The sequence below is a fragment of the Notolepis coatsorum genome, assembly GCF_963971535.1.
Source record: "Notolepis coatsorum genome assembly, chromosome: 20".
NCBI lineage: Eukaryota > Metazoa > Chordata > Actinopteri > Aulopiformes > Paralepididae > Notolepis > Notolepis coatsorum.
The window spans coordinates 46,212,082-46,235,891 of record NC_140184.1 but is presented as its reverse complement, the minus strand read 5'-3'; the positions used below and the strand labels follow the sequence as shown (position 1 = coordinate 46,235,891).

Genomic DNA, 23,810 nt, shown 5'->3' with positions numbered 1-23,810 from the left:
TATAATTGCCACGAGCAATGGGATAATGTTAGCTGCTGAACAGGCTAAGCTAACTAGCGTTAGACGTTAGCGTTAGCCATTGCTGTCTACTATACTTTCTTGTTCGAATGCATTTATTTCTATAGACCAGTAGTGCCCAACCAGTCGGCCGTGATCGACCGGTAGATCAATGACATTCAATATAATTGCCACGAGCGATGGGATAATGTTAGCTGCTGAACAGGCTAAGCTAACTAGCGTTAGCCGTTAGCTTAGCGTTAGCCCTGGGAAACGCTCAAAAGCGGACTCTACAACACCATCCATTCGTGAGAAAAGGGGGTGGGTTATATTGACAAGGCTTGACAACAGAGGTTCAAATATAACTTCATATTTATTGGTTATTTGTTTATTTTATATCAGCATCCAGTCTCCACCGCCGTGTTAACATCTTCGAGCGTGACATCATCGCCTACGGCAAGCGTACACGCTCAAAGCGCAAACCGTAAACAGAACCAGGAGCGAACCAAGACTGAAGTGTGTACACAAACTAGAGGGGGGAGGGGGAGGGGGGAAGTTCGCACCCAACCCGGAATGAGGACGGTACGGACCGGAACAGACCCGAATGGTGAGTGAGAAAGCACCCTTAGTCATAGCCCACAGTCTCACTGTGTCAGACTTGACCGTCTCTCCTTATGTTCCTGCCCTATCAGACTATTACCTCATCAAATGTCAAGTTGATTTGACGGTTCCTCACCCAGATAGTGTGTAATCCTACATGAGCCGTCATATTAATGCCTCCACTGTCTCAACGCTTGTTCAATACCTACTGGATACCCTCTATCCCTTCCTTTCTTATTCCGTTTACAGATAAGCTCAGCGCCGTCCTTTGTAAAACACTTGACACTGTCACTCCTCTAAAGCCTAAAAAGAAATGTGGTCTGCAAAAACAAACTTCCTGGTTTACAGAGGAAACTCGTACCATGAAAAAGGTATGCCGCAAACTTAAACATAAATGGCGCTTGACCAAACTCGAAGTGTTCCGCCTTGCCTGGAATGACAGTCTACACAACAACAAAATCCACACAAACAAACTTAATTTTGCTGGGTATGCTTCCCGCATCTGCCTTCATGACATGTCATATTTTAAGTCCCTGTCTTGTGACTGTCTCGGTATAATCACAGTGCAGCTGCCACTGATGTCATTCTCATTTACAACTACACACAAGTCTTCGTCTGGCCTCGTTCCCAAGCACATTTGACAATTAGCTAGATTTGGTGCTGCATCAGATACTGTACTACCCAACACATTTTTTTTAGTAGGGGTGGGGATAAAAAATGCATACAATAATATATTGGGATATTTTGCGTGCCAATATTATACAGTATCAATACAATGGTGATAATGGACATATCGATATTTAAATGATAAAAATATATATACAGTATATATTTTTTTGCTTGACAATCCCATTTTACTGCAATACAAATTATTGGAATGTGGTGAACAGACTGAAAATATTATATTAGTGATGTATATATATTATTATTGAAGATGTTGACAAAGTTTTCCTTTATAATTTGCAGTTGAAAAAAGGTAATACATATACTATATGTATTGTGATAATATTGTATCATGGGGCCTCTGGTGATTCACACCCCTAACTGTATTCAGCCTTATCAAGTTTATCTGAATACAACAATTTCTTTCAACTCATGTTTATTTGAATTTTTTTGCAGTAGCCCTGCTAAATCTATACATGCAGCAAATGGAGTTGCACAGCAGTGTTAATTTTGTCAACGAAAATTATGACGAAAGATGTTCGTCAACAAAGCTTTTTCCTGCGACGACAACGAGACGTGACGTCACGTTAATGTTGATCATGTGACACTAACGTGACTAAATAATTAATTAAATATCATTGACCACAACTGAGGACACAAAAATGTAGTTTACAAAAACCATAACGAATTCTCTCTTAATTTATGTTGACTAAAACAAGATGAGACAAAATAATTATAACTTTTAGAATAATTCACGTTATTATTTCAGCATTTCCCATTTCCGTTTCCGGGTTAAGCTCAGCAGCGTTTATGGCTAAAAGCCAAGCTACATACGTGAGGCAAAAAACCGCGTCACAGGTCTCTCGTGACTACAGCTTATACCAATAACCATGAATGGAATCTGCTACTCTCTCAACACTCCTGCGGCAGCCGAACAGTTCTACCAAAAGAACATATCATTTAAGATGACGGAGGCTCAGAGGATGGCTAGGCTGCGACTGCGAGAAGAGCTAATAGCCTGGGAGTCGGGACCTATATCCTAGACACAGACTTGCTCTCTTTCATCTGTGTACACCCACTACTATCAATATTACACATGGATACAACAAGGACAAGACCACGTTCACTTAAAAAGGTAATGTTGGTATGAAAAGAAAAGAAACAGACGAGTACTAACACTGACATTGACCCTGCTATAAGTTGTTATGGATCCCTTTAGCGCTTGAAGCGCACTAAAACATCGTAATGACTTTTTATTTTTCATATAATGTTGGGTACATGCTCAGTAGAGTTAGAACGCTCCCAGTCTTAGGGGCTGTGATATTTTGTTACCACACTTTATGCACATAGAAGTGCGGTGGCAGGTTCGCTAAGCTAATGTTGTGTTAGCCAAATGCTCTGATGGGGGCCGCCATTTTAAGTTTTAAAGTGACGTCAGCGATCTACGGTACGACTCGAGGGACAAAAGGGAATGTGTGTGTGACGTGTGTGAAATTTGTACAGTAGGTCCCAGTGAGAATTGCAATGTGTGTACTGTGTATTTACACTATCCTAATGTTGCTTTGTTGGTTTAAAAAAAATATATAAGCAATTTAAATCAGAATATGTTCCATTCCATGTCTGACTATTTCTGAATCTATTGACCATTTCAAGGAATGTTTGGTTACTATTGGGCTTCTACCCTTCTACTGAACTTATTGTGATCAGCTGATAGGGTTTTGGCTAGACTATACTTAATAAATAGAATTGCATTATTTACATTTACATTTAGTCATTTAGCTGACGCTTTTATCCAAAGCGACTTACAAGTTCTGTACGACAAGTCATCAGGAAGGGTACAACTCTATCAGCTGAGTAACAATGTTCATCAAAGTGTTGCGTGTTACAGTGTGGGTTAGTTTATTAGGACAAGTGCATGACAGTAAGGTTAGTTAGGGTTAGATTTTTTTTTTATATATTATTATTTCAGATAATGGTTGAAGAAGTGCGTCTTAAGTCGACGGCGGAAGATTGGACGGGTTTCGGCTGTCCTAACTGGGGTGGGTAGTTCATTCCACCATTGTGGGGCAAGGACTGAGAATAGGCGGCATCTCTCTGATGACCCTCCCGGGGCTTGGATAGGAGTAGGTCTGAGGCGGCCAGAAGATGCAGAGCGTAGGGGTCTTGAGGGTGTGTAGTTAGAGACCATTGACCGGAGGTAGGCGGGAGCGGTTCCCTTTGCCGCACGGTATGCTAGGTCGAGGGCCTTGAAGCGGATACGTGCAGCAATGGGGAGCCAGTGCAGGTCCCTAAGAAGTGGGGTGACATGGGCCGACTTCGGTAGGTTTGAGATCAGGCGGGCCGCTGCGTTCTGAATGAGTTGAAGAGGCTTAGTGGCAGTGGCCGGGAGGCCAGTGAGCAGTGCGTTGCAGTAGTCGAGGCGGGAGATGACTGTTGATTGGACGAGGAGTTGGGTGGCTTCTTTTGTCAGGAAGGGGCGGATTTACAATATACAAATATAAAATGCTTTTTTTTCATTAGCGAAAACTAGACAAAAATCATCAGTTTTCTGCGACTAAATCTAGACAAAAACAAAAAAGACAAAATCGAGACTAACACTGACTAAGACTAAAATGCTCAGACTTAGTCAGTTGACTAAAACTGACTAAACGAAAAATTATTGCAAATGACTAAATATGATGAAAACGAAAAAGGAGCACTTGACACATGACTAAGACTAAAACTAAAATGAAAATAGCTGCCCAAATTAACACTGTTGCACAGAACACATTATTATTTATTCATGTTTTTTCTTCATTCATCCAGACTATTTTCCTGACACTAAACCAGGTCGCTTTGCAATTAGATATCTATGGAAATGGGTAATTCTGAGCATTACTAATGTGGATATCTATGGAAATGGGTAATTTTGAGCATTACTAATGTGGATATCTATGGAATTAGGTCATTCTGAGCATTACTAATGTGGATATCTATGGAAATGGTCAAGGGTGATCACTTTGGATGCGTTCTTTCCACTACTTCAGAATGAGGAGGAAAAGAGAATGTACTCCATGTGTCCGTTCAGAGCTGTCATGCTGCATCAAACACACGCAAGAGTGTTCAGAAATCGGATCAATTGCTCATCTGTTTTAGAGGTGCTGGCTTAGGGAAAGCCCTCTCAAAACAAAGGCTGGCTCACTGGGTGATGGATGCCATTAGTCTGACATACCCCAGTTCAGGCCAGAACCCCCCAGCAGCACATTAGGGCTCACTTGACTAGAGCCATCTCTATGTCAGTACCGCTAGGTGCTGGGGTCAGTGGGGAGAACATACGCTTATCGGCATTGTGGTCCTCTCCTTGTCCATTCATTAGGCTCTACCTAAGGGATGTGACATATTCCTCTTTCTTCCACATTCAGTGTTGGAAACATGAAGAGGTGAAGGCACACTTAAGGCACATTGATTTATTGCACCTGGGCAAGCTTATATATCAAGTGGCCTGGTGAGCTATGAGTTGTGTTTTTTTCCTCTCATCACTGATAATGATTTAAGATACTGATTTAGTGCACTGGAACGCACTTACATCAAGTGTTTTGCCAATTATGAATATAATTTCTTTCCTTCTTGCACATATTCTGTGTCGGCTTGTCCAGTCGGCTTGCCATGCTCGATATGAGACATCTTGTTTATTCTAGTCTTTGCATAAACTAGGAAGAAGGAAAGGAGGAGCATGTGTTGCTGCCTTTAGTTTAGTCAGTATTGGCTCACTCAGGTCAGGGAGCTGTATGATGCTGGGCTGCTCCATTATGGCAAAAATCTTAATCCATTATTTTGATTGATATTTAAATCATGATTATTAAACATGATTACTCATTGATTTAAGAACACCATAAATGATTTTCTTAAAGGATAACTCCACTATTTTGGGAAATTAGCTTATTTAACATCTTCCCTGGAGTTAGACAAGAAGATGCATACCTTTTTTGTCTCTGTGCGTGCATTTTAGCTTTGGGAATAGATGCTCCGTTAGCATAGCTTAGCTTCATCACTGGAAGTGAGGCAGGACAGTAGCCTTACAGTGCCTTACAGTGTATTGCAAGGTCTGACATTGACCAAACTTGATATGCATGACCTTGGTGGGCTCTAGGTCAACTCCTGAAAAGGGGGTCAATGTCAGACTTTGCAATCAAAAGTTAGGGGGCTAATAACCCTTGCCATAATTTCAGTGCGCCCCTAACTTTTGATTGCAAGGTCTGACATTGACCCCCTTTTCAGGAGTTGACCTAGAGCCCACCAAGGTCATGCATATCAAGTTTGGTCAATGTCAGACCTTGCAATACACTGTAAGGCACTGTAAGGCTACTGTCCTGCCTCACTTCCAGTGATGAAGCTAAGCTATGCTAACGGAGCATCTATTCCCAAAGCTAAAATGCACGCACAGAGACAAAAAAGGTATGCATCTTCTTGTCTAACTCCAGGGAAGATGTTAAATAAGCTAATTTCCCAAAATAGTGGAGTTATCCTTTAAAGGTAAAACTAATTATTATGACGACGAATGAATTAGTTTTACCTTTCTTCTCAACCAAAGGCTGCCTTTCTGTCATCTTCTACAATTTACCAAAGACGTTTCAAAATAGCTGGAGAAACGCACCATGGCTCCGTCCCCCATCTCAACATGAGCTGAAACCAGCAATGAGACCAATATGACATGCAACACAATAATAGTTTTATCTCGATTATCTTTTTTCAACACACACACACACACACACACACACACACACACACACACACACACACACACACACACACACACACACACACACACACACACACACACACACACACACATGGCTGGAGAGGGGGCCAAAAAATGTATAGACATTTATTTGTAATAATTTTTTGGGATCTCTTATTTTGGAGATCGAGGTCATTGACACTGAAATGAAAAAATATTTCGTCGACTAAAATATCTATCATTTCCAGAATAGTAAACACGTACAGGCGTAGAGGCGGCTCTGTGTAGGAGTGTGTTTCAGGCTGTGTGATATACAGGCAGCTCTGTGTAGGAGTGTGTTTCAGGCTGTGTGATGTACAGGCGTAGAGGCAGCTCTGTGTAGGAGTGTGTTTCAGGCTGTGTGACGTACAGGCAACTCTGTGTAGGAGTGTGTTTCAGGCTGTGTGATGTACAGGCAGCTCTGTGTAGGAGTGTGTTTCAGGCTGTGTGACGTACAGGCAACTCTGTGTAGGAGTGTGTTTCAGGCTGTGTGATGTACAGGCGTAGAGGCAGCTCTGTGTAGGAGTGTGTTTCAGGCTGTGTGATGTACAGGCAGCTCTGTGTAGGAGTGTGTTTCAGGCTGTGTGACGTACAGGCAGCTCTGTGTAGGAGTGTGTTTCAGGCTGTGTGACGTACAGGCAACTCTGTGTAGGAGTGTGTTTCAGGCTGTGTGATGTACAGGCAGCTCTGTGTAGGAGTGTGTTTCAGGCTGTGTGACGTACAGGCAGTTCTGTGTAGGAGTGTGTTTCAGGCTGTGTGATGTACAGGTATAGAGCATCTATGTGTAGGAGTGTGTTTCAGGCTGTGTGACGTACAGGCGTAGAGGCAGCTCTGTGTAGGAATGTGTTTCAGGCTGTGTGACGTATAGGCAGCTCTGTGTAGCAAGCAGTGTGTTTCAGGCTGTGTGATGTACAGGCAGCTCTGTGTAGGAGTGTGTTTCAGGCTGTGTGATGTACAGGCAGCTCTGTGTAGGAGTGTGTTTCAGGCTGTGTGACGTACAGGCAGCTCTGTGTAGGAGTGTGTTTCAGGCTGTGTGACGTACAGGCAGCTCTGTGTAGGAGTGTGTTTCAGGCTGTGTGATGTACAGGCAGCTCTGTGTAGCAGTGTGTTTCAGGCTGTGTGATGTACAGGCAGCTCTGTGTAGGAGTGTGTTTCAGGCTGTGTGATGTACAGGCAGCTCTGTGTAGCAGTGTGTTTCAGGCTGTGTGATGTACAGGCGTATAGGCTAGTATCAGATATCAGGCTGGTACAAGGCTAGTATCAGATATCAGGCTGGTACAAGGCTAGTATCAGATATCAGGCTGGTACAAGGCTAGTATCAGATATCAGGCTGGTATCAGATATGAAGCGTTTAGATCAGCTACAGAAGCACCGGATTTGCTTCTTCTCAAGCCACTGCCAGAGACGTCTGTGAGGAGATGAATGTGGAGGCTGTGCTGAAGCAGAAGAGGCTGAGAAAAACAAAACAGCAATTTTCCTACAAGTCTCCTGATTTAATAATAATGCAGGACCTGTTGCAGAGGTGAGCCCTTCAGTGATGCACTGATGAGTGATGAGCCCTTCAGTGATGCACTGAAACAAATGGAAGTTTCCTTCTTTAACCAGGTTGTGGGTGTCTCCATTGGATCACTGCGTGAGCGATTTCAGACCTTAAGTGAAGTTGAGAGCAAGTTTGGGGTGCTTATCAACGTCCCTAAGCTTTCCACTGAGGAGCAGAAACAGCATGTGTGCAGCACTAAGTAACTCCCTCACCTGCAATGGCCAGTCAGACCTGGATGGAAAATAACTTGCATTGGAAATGCAAAATGTCCCAGATTTTCCCAAGGCCAACATGACCACCCTGGAAATTGTATCCTTTCTACAGGAGAAGAAACTGAAAGAAATGTACCCAAATATGTGGGTGGCCCTCAGAATTGCTGCCACTTATCCAGTGACTGTAGCTGCTGCAGAGAGGAGCTTCTCAAAATTGAAGCTCATTAAAACATACTTGAGGTCTACAATGGACCGTCTCAATAGCCTGGCTATGATGAGTATTAACAGAGATGTGTCTAGCAAGCTTTCATATGATGACATTATTGATGATTTTGCAGCAAGGAAGTCAAGGCGTGTCCAATTTTAAGGCTGCTCAAAGTAGGGTCCCATTTCATTGTTGAAACAGAAGTGAATGTTCCCAAGCCGATCTGTTAAGGAAGTGGTGAATGATCACGAATGTTGTCTGTCTGGTTGAATATGGCTCCTAATAGACACAATAAATGCCTGTTAATTAAGGTGTAAAACTGCACTATTTATGGGAGTGTAAAAACATTAACGGGGAAAATATTGAAACACATTGTAATTAATTTGGCTCTGATCAATTCAGATTGACTGCACTTAACATGCAAATACTTGTCGGGTTACATTTGGAAGACACATGCATAACTGATCTATAATAGACGCACCTGACACAAAATGCACACATTATTTAGTTAATGTTAATTATATTGATTATAGTTTTATCATTTAATGTACAGTTCAGTTTGTTTTAATAATTGAAATTTTAAATGTGTTATTTAACTCGATACATTCAGTTCTAATAATTTTTTATTTTTTTTTAAGATATTAGTGGTGTTGATGGTGTGTTTATGTTTAGTAGTAACGTAGTAACATTGTAACTGCAGCATGATGGACATAGGGTTTGTTGTGGGGGGGGGGGGGCACAGTCAGTGTCTGTCCTAGGGCACCAACATGGTCAGAAACGGCCCTGCTCTAGCCATGATGACTCATGGCTCAAATGTTTAACATTAATTAGGCTTTAAGCAGGGTAAGGCATTCAGGATGACATGACACAGAATTAAATTCATCATGGCAACCGATGACTCCCTGATTCTGAAAATCTAAATGTCAAAACTCCAAACATTCCTGATTGTCCTTCACAGAAGTAATGCAGCCTGGCCTCATTACGGAATCACTCACACATGCTTTCGGAGACCTTGGGCCCTTGAGAGCATTAGTGCAGAAAATACTCAGCGATTGTGATAAGAAGAAGTGAAGCATGAAAACACCTGAACACAAAGACATACATGTGCACACACACACACACACACACACACACACACACACACACACACACACACACACACACACACACACACACACACACACACACACACACACACACACACACACAGTATACATATACACACACACACACACAGTATACGTGTATTTATGTACATTTATAATTCTCACCTTTGTTCCTTTGGATTTAGCTCTTCAGTGGCGTCATGGCTGGAAGAGAGGAAATGAGAAGGATATGGTGTGAGCTTTTATTTGTACCATAACCATGTCTACATAATCAGTGTGTCTCTATTGTATTGTATGCCAGACCTTTGTTAAAAAAAAACTACAAACAAATATTTAAAATAGTCGTTATTACAAGTATCCAAGAACGAAGCTCAATTATAATCAGTTTAATTATCTCGAAGGCGAAGGAGAGGGGCTAACGTGACACAGAGGGGCTAACATGAAACAGAGGGGCTAATGTGAAACAGAGGGGCTAACGTGACACAGAGGGGCTAACGTGAAGCAGAGGGGCTAACGTGAAACAGAGGGGCTAACATGAAACAGAGGGGCTAACGTGAAGCAGAGGGGCTAACGTGAAACAGAGGGGCTAACGTGACACAGAGGGGCTAACGTGACACAGAGGGGCTAACGTGACACAGAGGGGCTAACATGCAACAGAGGGGCTAACGTGACACAGAGGGGCTAACGTGAAACAGAGGGGCTAACATGAAACAGAGGGGCTAACACGAAGCAGAGGGGCTAATGTGAAACAGAGGGGCTAACATGAAACAGAGGGGCTAACGTGACACAGAGGGGCTAACATGAAACAGAGGGGCTAACACGAAGCAGAGGGGCTAACGTGACACATGGGCTAACATGAAGCAGGGGGCTAACATGAAACAGAGGTGCTAACGTGACACAGAGGGGTTAACATGAAACAGAGGGGCTAACACGAAGCAGAGGGGCTAACGTGAAGCAGAGGGGCTAACGTGAAACAGAGGGGCTAACGTGAAGCAGAGGGGCTAACGTGAAACAGAGGGGCTAACGTGAAACAGAGGGGCTAACGTGACACAGAGGGGCTAACGTGACACAGAGGGGCTAACATGAAACAGAGGGGCTAACATGAAACAGAGGGGCTAACGTGACACAGAGGGGCTAACATGAAACAGAGGGGCTAATATGAAACAGAGGGGCTAACGTGACACAGAGGGGCTAACACGAAGCAGAGGGGCTAACGTGACACAGAGGGGCTAACATGACACAGAGGGGCTAACGTGAAGCAGAGGGGCTAACGTGACACAGAGGGGCTAACATGAAACAGAGGGGCTAACATGAAACAGAGGGGCTAACACGAAGCAGAGGGGCTAATGTGAAACAGAGGGGCTAACATGAAACAGAGGGGCTAACGTGACACAGAGGGGCTAACATGAAACAGAGGGGCTAACACGAAGCAGAGGGGCTAATGTGAAACAGAGGGGCTAACATGAAGCAGAGGGGCTAACATGACACAGAGGGGCTAACATGAAACAGAGGTGCTAACGTGACACAGAGGGGTTAACATGAAACAGAGAGGCTAACACGAAGCAGAGGGGCTAACGTGAAACAGAAGGGCTAACGTGAAGCAGAGGGGCTAACGTGAAACAGAGGGGCTAACGTGAAGCAGAGGGGCTAACGTGAAACAGAGGGGCTAACGTGAAACAGAGGGGCTAACGTGAAGCAGAGGGGCTAACGTGAAACAGAGGGGCTAACGTGACACAGAGGGGCTAACATGAAACAGAGGGGCTAACATGAAACAGAGGGGCTAACGTGACACAGAGGGGCTAACGTGACACAGAGGGGCTAACATGAAACAGAGGGGCTAACATGAAACAGAGGGGCTAACGTGACACAGAGGGGCTAACGCGAAGCAGAGGGGCTAACATGAAACAGAGGGGCTAACGTGACACAGAGGGGCTAACATGAAACAGAGGGGCTAATATGAAACAGAGGGGCTAACACGAAGCAGAGGGGCTAACGTGACACAGAGGGGCTAACGTGAAACAGAGGGGCTACCGGGAAACAGAGAGGCTAACACGAAGCAGAGGGGCTAACGTGACACAGAGGGGCTAACATGACACAGAGGGGCTAACGTGAAGCAGAGGGGCTAACATGACACAGAGGGGCTAACGTGACACAGAGGGGCTAACGTGACACAGAGGGGCTAACGTGAAGCAGAGGGGCTAACATGAAACAGAGGGGCTAACATGAAACAGAGGGGCTAACGTGACACAGAGGGGCTAACGTGACACAGAGGGGCTAACGTGAAGCAGAGGGGCTAACATGAAACAGAGGGGCTAACACGAAGCAGAGGGGCTAACACGAAGCAGAGGGGCTAACGTGAAGCAGAGGGGCTAACACGAAGCAGAGGGGCTAACATGACACAGAGGGGCTAATGTGACACAGAGGGGCTAACGTGAAGCAGAGGGGATAACATGAAACAGAGGGGCTAACGTGACACAGAGGGGCTAACAAGAAACAGAGGGGCTAACGTGACACAGGGGCTAACATGACACAGAGGGGCTAACATGAAACAGAGGGGCTAACATGAAGCAGAGGGGCTAACATGAAGCAGAGGGGCTAACGTGAAGCAGAGGGGCTAACGTGAAACAGAGGGGCTAATGTGAAACAAAGGGGCTAACGTGACACAGAGGGGCTAACACAAAGTAGAGGGGCTAACGTGAAGCAGAGGGGCTAACGTGAAACAGAGGGGCTAACATGAAACAGAGGGGCTAACGTGAAGCAGAAAGGCTAACGTGAAACAGAGGGGCTAACGTGACACAGAGGGGCTAACGTGACACAGAGGGGCTAACGTGACACAGAGGGGCTAACGTGAAACAGAGGGGCTAACATGAAACAGAGGGGCTAACACGAAGCAGAGGGGCTAATGTGAAACAGAGGGGCTAACATGAAACAGAGGGGCTAACGTGACACAGAGGGGCTAACATGAAACAGAGGGGCTAACATGAAACAGAGGGGCTAACACGAAGCAGAGGGGCTAACGTGACACATGGGCTAACATGAAGCAGGGGGCTAACATGAAACAGAGGTGCTAACGTGACACAGAGGGGCTAACATGAAACAGAGAGGCTAACACGAAGCAGAGGGGCTAACATGAAGCAGAGGGGCTAACGTGAAACAGAGGGGCTAACGTGACACAGAGGGGCTAACGTGACACAGAGGGGCTAACATGAAACAGAGGGGATAACGTGAAACAGAGGGGCTAACATGAAACAGAGGGGCTAACGTGACACAGAGGGGCTAACATGAAACAGAGGGGCTAATATGAAACAGAGGGGCTAACACGAAGCAGAGGGGCTAACGTGACACAGGGGCTAACATGAAACAGAGGGGCTAACATGACACAGAGGGGCTAACGTGAAACAGAGGGGCTACCGGGAAACAGAAGGGCTAACGTGAAGCAGAGGGGCTAACGTGAAACAGAAGGGCTAACATGACACAGAGGGGCTAACGTGACACAGAGGGGCTAACGTGAAGCAGAGGGGCTAACATGAAACAGAGGGGCTAACACGAAGCAGAGGGGCTAACGTGAAGCAGTGGGGCTAACACGAAGCAGAGGGGCTAACATGACACAGAGGGGCTAATGTGACACAGAGGGGCTAACGTGAAACAGAGGGGCTAATGTGAAACAAAGGGGCTAACGTGACACAGAGGGGCTAACACAAAGTAGAGGGGCTAACGTGAAGCAGAGGGGCTAACGTGAAACAGAGGGGCTAACGTGAAGCAGAAAGGCTAATGTGAAACAGAGGGGCTAACACGAAGCAGAGGGGCTAATGTGACACAGAGGGGCTAACGTGACACAGAGGGGCTAACGTGACACAGAGGGGCTAACGTGACACAGAGGGGCTAACGTGAAACAGAGGGGCTAACATGAAGCAGAGGGGCTAACATGAAGCAGAGGGGCTAACATGAAGCAGAGGGGCTAACGTGAAGCAGAGGGGCTAACGTGACACAGAGGGGCTAACGTGAAACAGAGGGGCTAATGTGAAACAAAGGGGCTAACGTGACACAGAGGGGCTAACACAAAGTAGAGGGGCTAACGTGAAGCAGAGGGGCTAACGTGAAACAGAGGGGCTAACATGAAACAGAGGGGCTAACGTGAAGCAGAAAGGCTAACGTGAAACAGAGGGGCTAACGTGACACAGAGGGGCTAACGTGACACAGAGGGGCTAACGTGAAACAGAGGGGCTAACATGAAACAGAGGGGCTAACACGAAGCAGAGGGGCTAATGTGAAACAGAGGGGCTAACATGAAACAGAGGGGCTAACGTGACACAGAGGGGCTAACATGAAACAGAGGGGCTAACATGAAACAGAGGGGCTAACACGAAGCAGAGGGGCTAACGTGACACATGGGCTAACATGAAGCAGGGGGCTAACATGAAACAGAGGTGCTAACGTGACACAGAGGGGCTAACATGAAACAGAGAGGCTAACACGAAGCAGAGGGGCTAACATGAAGCAGAGGGGCTAACGTGAAACAGAGGGGCTAACGTGACACAGAGGGGCTAACGTGACACAGAGGGGCTAACATGAAACAGAGGGGATAACGTGAAACAGAGGGGCTAACATGAAACAGAGGGGCTAACGTGACACAGAGGGGCTAACATGAAACAGAGGGGCTAATATGAAACAGAGGGGCTAACACGAAGCAGAGGGGCTAACGTGACACAGGGGCTAACATGAAACAGAGGGGCTAACATGACACAGAGGGGCTAACGTGAAACAGAGGGGCTACCGGGAAACAGAAGGGCTAACGTGAAGCAGAGGGGCTAACGTGAAACAGAAGGGCTAACATGACACAGAGGGGCTAACGTGACACAGAGGGGCTAACGTGAAGCAGAGGGGCTAACATGAAACAGAGGGGCTAACACGAAGCAGAGGGGCTAACACGAAGCAGAGGGGCTAACATGACACAGAGGGGCTAATGTGACACAGAGGGGCTAACGTGAAACAGAGGGGCTAATGTGAAACAAAGGGGCTAACGTGACACAGAGGGGCTAACACAAAGTAGAGGGGCTAACGTGAAGCAGAGGGGCTAACGTGAAACAGAGGGGCTAACGTGAAGCAGAAAGGCTAATGTGAAACAGAGGGGCTAACACGAAGCAGAGGGGCTAATGTGACACAGAGGGGCTAACGTGACACAGAGGGGCTAACGTGACACAGAGGGGCTAACGTGACACAGAGGGGCTAACGTGAAACAGAGGGGCTAACATGAAACAGAGGGGCTAACACGAAGCAGAGGGGCTAATGTGAAACAGAGGGGCTAACATGAAACAGAGGGGCTAACGTGACACAGAGGGGCTAACATGAAACAGAGGGGCTAACATGAAACAGAGGGGCTAACACGAAGCAGAGGGGCTAACGTGACACAGAGGTGCTAACGTGACACAGAGGGGCTAACATGAAACAGAGAGGCTAACATGAAGCAGAGGGGCTAACGTGACACAGAGGGGCTAACGTGACACAGAGGGGCTAACGTGACACAGAGGGGCTAACATGAAACAGAGAGGCTAACATGAAGCAGAGGGGCTAACGTGACACAGAGGTGCTAACGTGACACAGAGGGGCTAACATGAAGCAGGGGGCTAACATGAAACAGAGGTGCTAACGTGACACAGAGGGGCTAACATGAAACAGAGAGGCTAACACGAAGCAGAGGGGCTAACATGAAGCAGAGGGGCTAACGTGAAACAGAGGGGCTAACGTGACACAGAGGGGCTAACGTGACACAGAGGGGCTAACATGAAACAGAGGGGATAACGTGAAACAGAGGGGCTAACATGAAACAGAGGGGCTAACGTGACACAGAGGGGCTAACATGAAACAGAGGGGCTAATATGAAACAGAGGGGCTAACACGAAGCAGAGGGGCTAACGTGACACAGGGGCTAACATGAAACAGAGGGGCTAACATGACACAGAGGGGCTAACGTGAAACAGAGGGGCTACCGGGAAACAGAAGGGCTAACGTGAAGCAGAGGGGCTAACGTGAAACAGAAGGGCTAACATGACACAGAGGGGCTAACGTGACACAGAGGGGCTAACGTGAAGCAGAGGGGCTAACATGAAACAGAGGGGCTAACACGAAGCAGAGGGGCTAACGTGAAGCAGAGGGGCTAACACGAAGCAGAGGGGCTAACATGACACAGAGGGGCTAATGTGACACAGAGGGGCTAACGTGACACAGAGGGGCTAACGTGACACAGAGGGGCTAACGTGACACAGAGGCTAACATGACACAGAGGGGCTAACATGAAACAGAGGGGCTAACACGAAGCAGAGGGGCTAACGTGACACAGGGGCTAACATGACACAGAGGGGCTAACATGAAACAGAGGGGCTAACATGAAGCAGAGGGGCTAACGTGAAACAGAGGGGCTAACATGAAACAGAGGGGCTAACACGAAGCAGAGGGGCTAACGTGAAGCAGAGGGGCTAACGTGACACAGAGGGGCTAACGTGAAACAGAGGGGCTACCGTGAAACAGAATGGCTAACGTGACACAGAGGGGCTAACGTGACACAGAGGGGCTAACGTGAAGCAGAGGGGCTAACGTGAAGCAGAGGGGCTAACGTGAAACAGAGGGGCTAACGTGACACAGAGGGGCTAACGTGACAGAGAGGAGCTAACATGAAACAGAGGGGATAACGTGAAACAGAGGGGCTAACATGAAACAGAGGGGCTAACGTGACACATAGGGGCTAACATGAAGCAGAGGGGCTAACGTGACACAGAGGGGCTAACATGACACAGAGGGGCTAACATGAAACAGAGGGGCTAACATGACACAGAGGGGCTAACATGAAACAGAGGGGCTAACGTGACACATAGGGGCTAACATGAAGCAGAGGGGCTAACGTGACACAGAGGGGCTAACATGACACAGAGGGGCTAACGTGAAACAGAGGGGCTAACATGACACAGAGGGGCTAACATGAAGCAGAGGGGCTAACATGACACAGAGGGGCTAACATGAAGCAGAGGGGCTAACGTGACACAGAGGGGCTAACATGAAGCAGAGGGGCTAACGTGACACAGAGGGGCTAACACGAAGCAGAGGGGCTAACGTGACACAGAGGGGCTAACGTGAAACAGAGGGGCTAACATGAAGCAGAGGGGCTAACATGAAGCAGAGGGGCTAACATGACACAGAGGGGCTAATGTGACACAGAGGGCTAACGCGAAGCAGAGGGGCTAATGTGAAACAGAGGGGCTAATGTGAAACAGAGGGGCTAACGTGAAACAGAGGGGCTAACGTGAAACAGAGGGGCTAACACGAAGCAGAGGGGCTAACGTGAAACAGAGGGGCTAACGTGACACAGAGGGGCTAATGTGAAACAGAAGGGGTAACGTGACCCAGGGGCTAACGTGAAACAGAGGGGCTAACGTGACAGAGGGGCTAACGTGAAACAGAGGGGCTAACGTGACACAGAGGGGCTAACGTGAAACAGAGGGGCTAACGTGACACAGAGGGGCTAACGTGAAACAGGGGCTAACATGAAGCAGCGGGGCTAACGTGAAACAGAGGGGCTAACGTGAAACAGAGGGGCTAACGTGACACAGGGGCTAACATGACACAGAGGGGCTAACATGAAACAGAGGGGCTAACGTGACACAGAGGGGCTAACACGAAGCAGAGGGGCTAACGTGACACAGAGGGGCTAACACGAAGCAGGGGGGCTAACGTGAAACATAGGGGCTAACGTGACACAGAGGGGCTAACACGAAGCAGAGGGGCTAATGTGAAACAGAGGGGCTAACATGACACAGAGGGGCTAACATGAAACAGAGGGGCTAACACGAAGCAGAGGGGCTAACGTGACACAGAGGGGCTAACGTGAAACAGGGGATAATGTGAAGCAGAGGGGCTAACATGAAACAGAGGGGCTAACGTGAAACAGAGGGGCTAACACGAAGCAGAGGGGCTAACACGAAGCAGAGGGGCTAACGTGACACAGAGGGGCTAACACGAAGCAGAGGGGCTAACGTGACACAGAGGGGCTAACATGAAACAGAGGGGCTAACATGAAACAGAGGGGCTAATGTGAAACAGAGGGGCTAACACGAAGCAGAGGGGCTAACGCGAAGCAGAGGGGCTAATGTGAATCAGAGGGGCTAACGTGAAACAGAGGGGCTAACACGAAGCAGAGGGGCTAACGTGAAACAGAGGGGCTAACACGAAGCAGGGGGGCTAATGTGAATCAGAGGGGCTAATTACAAAGCGGAGGGGCTAACAAGACACAGCAGGGCTAACATGAAGAGGGTACACAGCCGTGCCACGGCTAACACGAACAGAGGGCACACATCGCTTTATTCAATTAGTCACAGTAGCTGAGTGCTCATGTGGAACTGAGACGCGTCGGAGAACACAAAGTGGGGAGGCAGATTGGGGCAGTGAGATGGATAGACGCTCTCCCACGGGGTCTTGGCTGGGTTACCAGAGAAGCCCAGATTACATGGCAGCAGTGTGGTGGAATGGGGTGGGAGAAGGGTCCTGAAAGGGGGGACAGAATACAGCTTGTGTTTTGACTGAAGACACTTTCCCCTGTGTGCACCCCTATCCCTTTTCTTTCTCTTCCGCACTTTATGCAATTACTTGATCTGATATTGTAATCTGTGGGATCTGTTGTTGTGATGCGTTGTGTCGAGCACTGCTTTGACTGCCTTTTATTAGCTGTGACAACACTCATTATTCCACATGATTTAGGAGCCGCTACAGTATGTCTCGCCTATCTCTTGTGCTGCGACAATGATCCACATTGGCCCCTCTCTTCATGGACTAGCAGCAGATAACCTCTGAGATGACTGCTGCGAATGGGACAAGTAGCTCGTTGCGCAACATCATCATCCTTGATGAGCAAACACGCTTCCTCCCAAAACAGGCAGGGAAGGTCTTTTTGAAAAGTTATATAATATATAATATACATTTTTTTGTTTACACTGTTTACATTTTTGTTATACAAATAACAATTTATATAGTACTATTTGTTATTCTTGCAAATGTATTATGTGTTGTATTATGTGTTGTTGTATGTTTTTCTTTTCAACATTATTGTTTCAATGAACCCCCTGCACTGTTTGGACACTTTCTTTCCTCTGCTTTTCACCCATGCATTTCTCAGTGTGCTAAATGAGTGTAAACATTTATAAAATAAAAGTAAAATAAATAAATTAAATAAAAGTTTAATATAAAAGTAAACCAACTACTAAACTAAAGGAAGACAGGGAATATTATCCAACACTCCATATTGTAGACTACAGTATGTTGTATGACACGTCCTCATCATGTACAGAAATAGCACAAGGAGGTATACGATACATGGGATGGGCTCATTAGGGACATAATTAGAGGCTCCAGAGAAGAATCGGCGTGGAATGCTGATGCGTGCGACAAGAGGTTTGAAAACAATTCAACATTATTCTACTTCCCATGTTATCTGGCTTTTGACAACGAAACATTATCTCAGAGAGTGCACTGTGATTGTGCCGGGAGTGAACACAGCACTCAAAGACGTTGCCGAATGAACGGCGCCGAACCAGCAAAGAACCGAAGCACGGCACACTTGATAAAATGTGTACACGAGCACTTCTTTTAATTAGTGCTCTTGAAGTCATCCTGTGGCCCATATCTACTAATGAAGGCATCATCGCTGTTCTATTTACATATATTTAGGCGGTAGTGTGTGACTGCTGGGAAGGGCCAGGGTGCTGTAGGCTGTAGCAGCATTATGAATTGAGGCCTCTTGAACCTGCCTGGGGCTGCGGCCCATTCTAACTACATCAGGGAGCCACGGCGAGTCAGGCATCTGCTGCAGTTCCCATAGACTGATGTATGATACGTTCTGTGGTCCTGTAACTGCTGTTTGACCTGATGGTAATCTTTTTTTACATGAGTTGTTATTTAATTTAAAGAGATAATCATTTATTTCCCACTAACGTTACTGTATTGCTCTACAACAAGCCATTCACATTGTGTGCACCTGGGAGTTAATAACAAGTATGCCCAGAAACTGAATGTGGAAGTTGGAAGTAGGCGTACCTGCGAGAAGTAAAAATGAGCCCGGTATGGCTCTGTAACTTCAAAACCTCATAGGGCGGCTCGCCCTCAGAAATTCAACATGGCTTGACGTCAACTTCCCAAGTCCGGATTGTGATGCAATATTCTCGTGACTACTGTACAATAAGTGGAAGGCTAAATGAACACAGAACTAGAAAGACCCGTTAGTGACTGGAGGAGCATACGTTTGATCCCTGGGGGAAGCCAAAGCTCCCATCTCTGTCCAAGAGTCCTTGAGTAAGAAAGAACCAAACCCCAACTTGCTCCAGGGGTTGCTGCAAATGACTCAGCCCTGCAGTCTGTGTGTTTCTCAGAGAAATATGTAAAGAAAACTTTCCAGAATGTGTCAATAATATGGCAATAGTGATTTAACATGAAAGGGGACCTTGTGGTGACCCACATCGAGAGACATTCACTAAAGAGGGCTTGTGCCTTTAAGAGCGGGGGTTTATGGGAAAGGTTAAGTACCGCTTCCGGTTCCGGGTTTAGTTTGTTGTTATTGTAAATGGATATATGTTGGAAGATTGAGTAAACTAGGGTGACCATATTTTGATTTCCAAAAAAGAGGACATGCTGGCCCTAGCCTCGAGATACTTAATGATACTTTGCACAATCGAAGCGGGCATGGCCACCTTCATTTCACTATGTCTTGTGTACTGTACTGTATGTGATGAATAAACCTCTTGAATCTTGAATCTCTACTCAAAGTTTACTCAAAGATGCCTCTATTGTTTTAACATATGTTTGGAAACATGCACCCAGAAAAGCGGCAATTTTTTTTTATACTTGAACTTGAGGACTGCATACTTTTTTTGCAAAGCTTATCTTTATACATTATGCTTATAGCACATGCATAAGCCTGGTCTCTTTTGAAAGATAACATTCTGAAGTTACTAATGCAAAAAAGGAAAATCACTTTTAGTGCTAATGAAATAGAGTAGCAATAGGTCTGAACTTGAGTTGAACGTGCACTTGTGTACTCACATTTTTCTGCAGTGGTTGCAATATCCCAAATTTAACCACATAACATGCGCCCAGAAAAGTGGATTTTTTTTTTACTTGAACTTGAGGACTGCATACGTTTTTTGCAAAGCTTATTTTTATACTTTATGCTTATAGCACATGCAAAAATCACTTTTAGTGCTAATGAGTAACATAGGGCTGAACATGGGTTGAACTTGTGTACTCACGTTTTTGTGTAGTATAGTTGCAATATTCCAAAATAATATATATATTTTTTGTATAAGCTGGAAAACACAGCAAATCCATAGCCTGAAGGGACATGGGCCTGAAGGGACATTAACGTGTGTTGTCGGGCCTTACAAATACATTTGATTTTGATTTGATTATCAATAAGGTAGGATATCTGGAACACACAAACACACTATTTTTTAAATCACATGCCATGAAACTCTGGGACCTGGCTGAATTTAAGACTGCACAAATCATGTTTAAAGCACGAAACAATTCACTCCCGGGTAACATCCAAAAATTCTGTTATAGAGAGGGGGGTTACAATTTAGAGGAGAGTCTAACTTCAAGAAACAGGCTGTTCATTCAACAATGTATGTAGCCTATATTTCAGTTTGTGGAGTGAATATGAGTTGCATAAGATAATAGAGTGTGAAGGTATACTGAATACTGTCTATCTGTATGTCATGTATGTAATATGTTATGATGAATTGAAAATGGGGGACCCTGATGTAAACAAGATGAAAGTCTTTCTCTGGTCTGCATCCCCTTAACAATTGTGTGTATTGAGCCGTACTGTATTGTACCCATTCTGCAATGTGTTAATAAAGTTTTCAATCAATCAATCAATCAAGGGGGTAGGAAATTGGAATACATACGTTTACACTTCATTCTATACTCCTGCTTGTTTGTTTTTTAATCTGTTTATTACTTGTTTTTTATTATTATTTATTTTCAATTTATGTTCGAAATAAATAAACGCATTCATTCAAGATATTGTGTGAGCAAAAGTATAGTTAATTTACTCCCTCGAGTCTGGCCCCGCGCGGATCTCGCAGCTGTGCCCGCACAGTGCAATACTCCAATTCAGCCATTGGCAATTCAGCCATTGGGTGGGTGGCGCTGCTGAGCGGCCCTCACAGCGTGGCCGTCAGCGTGTGGCCCTGAGAGTGCCGCTGGCTCTGCGGCTCTGCAGCTGCATGGGAGTCCGGGGTGATAATCTGGCGCGCCATGTAAAAAGTTGCACGCCTGACATATCGGCATGTAACTCGAGAACCGAGGCACGGATTTGGGCGATTCAGATGGCCTGCGAAAAATGCAGTCCCGAGCCTTCAGATGCTCGCAAAGGGCCGTGAAACTGAAACTGAAAATGAAAAACAATGAAACCCCGGACATTTCCATGCATTTATAAACCCCCCCCGGACGCCCCGGACAGGGCGTGAAAAGAGGACATGTCCGGGCAAAAAAGGACGTTTGGTCACCCTAAAGTAAACTACCTCGACTCGACTACGTCTCTGGCTCGCTGTTTTTTAACTCCACATTGGTGACCCTCCATAACCTAATGTTAAAATCACCTTTTCCTGTGTGTTGCATTGTTTTTACAGAATGAGGGGTTGTCAACAACACTCAGAAAATGTGAAAAATGCATTGTGCCTTTTCTGCAGTTCAGCTGTGACAAGACCCCTCCCTCTTGACATTGACTCAGTCATTCAGCCTCATGTCTCAGTCATTCAGAATTGTAGCCACAATCGCCATAGTTAATAACGTGCGCATGAAGATATCTTAATAAAATGCGGGTGTACCAGATGGTGGCTTGTGTGTAAATCGTTTATTTTCTACCTAAAGTTGAATCTAAAAGATGTTTCTGACAACATTCTGAACAGTAATATTGCTACAGTATGGTATTGCTGGATCTTGAGTCATATTTGATCTAGTCTGACAGTTTGGTCTGAATTTCGTTCGACATTACAGATGTAATGTACCACTACTAGATGGTGTATGAGTGGCTCACTTGTTACACGTACTGATTTGATTTGATCTTTATTTATCTCGAACATTTCAACCATAAAACAAACACACACATTTGTAATAAAAAAAATGTATTAAAACTAAATAAAAAAGATTAAAAATGTAATAAAATACAAATAAAATAAAATATATCTTCCTAGACATGGAAGCAATAATCAGCATAGCTCAAGACAATGGTTTTGTTTGAGAGGGGACATAATGAAGCAAAGCTTATCTGGTCCTGCCCCTTCCTTACAATATCATATTAATATGTAATAAGTTATCTATCAATATCAAAAAAGAATATACCTATCCACTACAGCAAAAGATAAATAATTACAAAAATACTAGTTCACGTTATTTTCAAGCTCCTCTAACTTATACTTGACCAAGAATTCCTGTTTATATCTGCATTTAAACATTTCAATAGTATTACTTGTTTTTATTGCTACATCAAGGCCATTCCAAATGGATACCCCACAAACTGAGATGCACTTGCTTTTGAGAGTTGTACGGACAATAGGTTGTTTTAAATTAAATGTCCCTCTTAGATTATAACCCCCATCTCTGCCCATGAACATTTTTAGTTTTTTTATGGAACAGCCTGTTGTGTACAGGACTGAAACAAAGAGGTTAGAGGCTGCTAGAATGCATAATCTGAGTGGTTTCTTTTGAGCAAAAACCTAAAAGACATATATTATTAACTTGTTGAAAAGGACAAAAATATGTCCCTTTTAAAACATTTGGATTAGCAGCATGATTTCACAGCGATAGCAATGTGAGATGAGTCTTATTAGAACTTAACCTCACTACTTTCTGCCCCTGATGGGCATCCTTAAAAAGTGGCGCACTGCTCCCTCGCAGAGGCGGGGCACTGGTTCCTGAGGGAAACGTTAGGTGAAGATTTTTGCTCCGCCGCACTTGAGGTGTTGTATTCCCTCTGTGCTGCTACGTATGATCCAGTTGCCAAGACAGGTGGGGGGGGGGGGGGGGGCTATAATAATAAACCCAGAGGTGACTTTGAGTCTGGGAATGGCTGTCCTTGTTTTTGTCTATTCACTAAAGAGTCACCTTCCCGCCTTGGCTAGCTGGCTCCTTAAAATCAACAAGACATTTAAGGTGATGAGCTATTGAGCTTGAGGCTTTAATACGATTCCAGCAATTGTCGTCCATCCCTCGGCAGTGGCCTTGGACTAGAGTAGATGGGCAGGCAACACGGGGGCCTCTCTCTCTCTCTCTCTCTCTCCTTGTTATCAGCATTATGGAGCATGATATTAGCAGTCTTCCACCTTCACAGAACCTTGCCTCAGCTAAGGTAAGGTTAATTCCCACACACCGACGTGCACACACACACACTCTAGTCTACAGTGTAGAGTAATTTCACATCTTGCTCCCCTTTTCAGAGGGTGTTTCAAATGGCTCTTTCTGATGATGTTTTCTTGGTGAAAGAACTGGGTCATGACTAACACTCTCTTCTTCCAGAGCCTCGCTGCTACGGCCCTGGCTCCTTGGAGCCCGGGAGACAGGGAGACAGGGGCTAGTGCACACGGATTGAAGCCAGCGGTTGACAGTCGGAGCTGCACTCGGATTACTGCAGCCTCCCTCTAAACAGCACATCACGCTTCAGATTACAAAACTCATTTCAGGGAGGAGGTGG

General features: G+C 45.6%; 1 protein-coding gene across 2 annotated transcripts in view; it reads right to left on the bottom strand.

Moving 5' to 3' along the window:
* cd276 (CD276 molecule) overlaps positions 1–23,810 on the bottom strand; it is a 179,675-nt gene that overhangs the window by 11,886 nt on the left and 143,979 nt on the right. For both annotated transcript variants that reach the window (XM_084337199.1, XM_084337198.1), the window contains exon 7: positions 9,245–9,283. In XM_084337199.1, coding sequence (XP_084193325.1) covers positions 9,261–9,283 — 23 coding nt within the window. In that variant the 3' untranslated portion in view covers positions 9,245–9,260. The remainder of the gene's footprint in view (positions 1–9,244; positions 9,284–23,810) is intronic.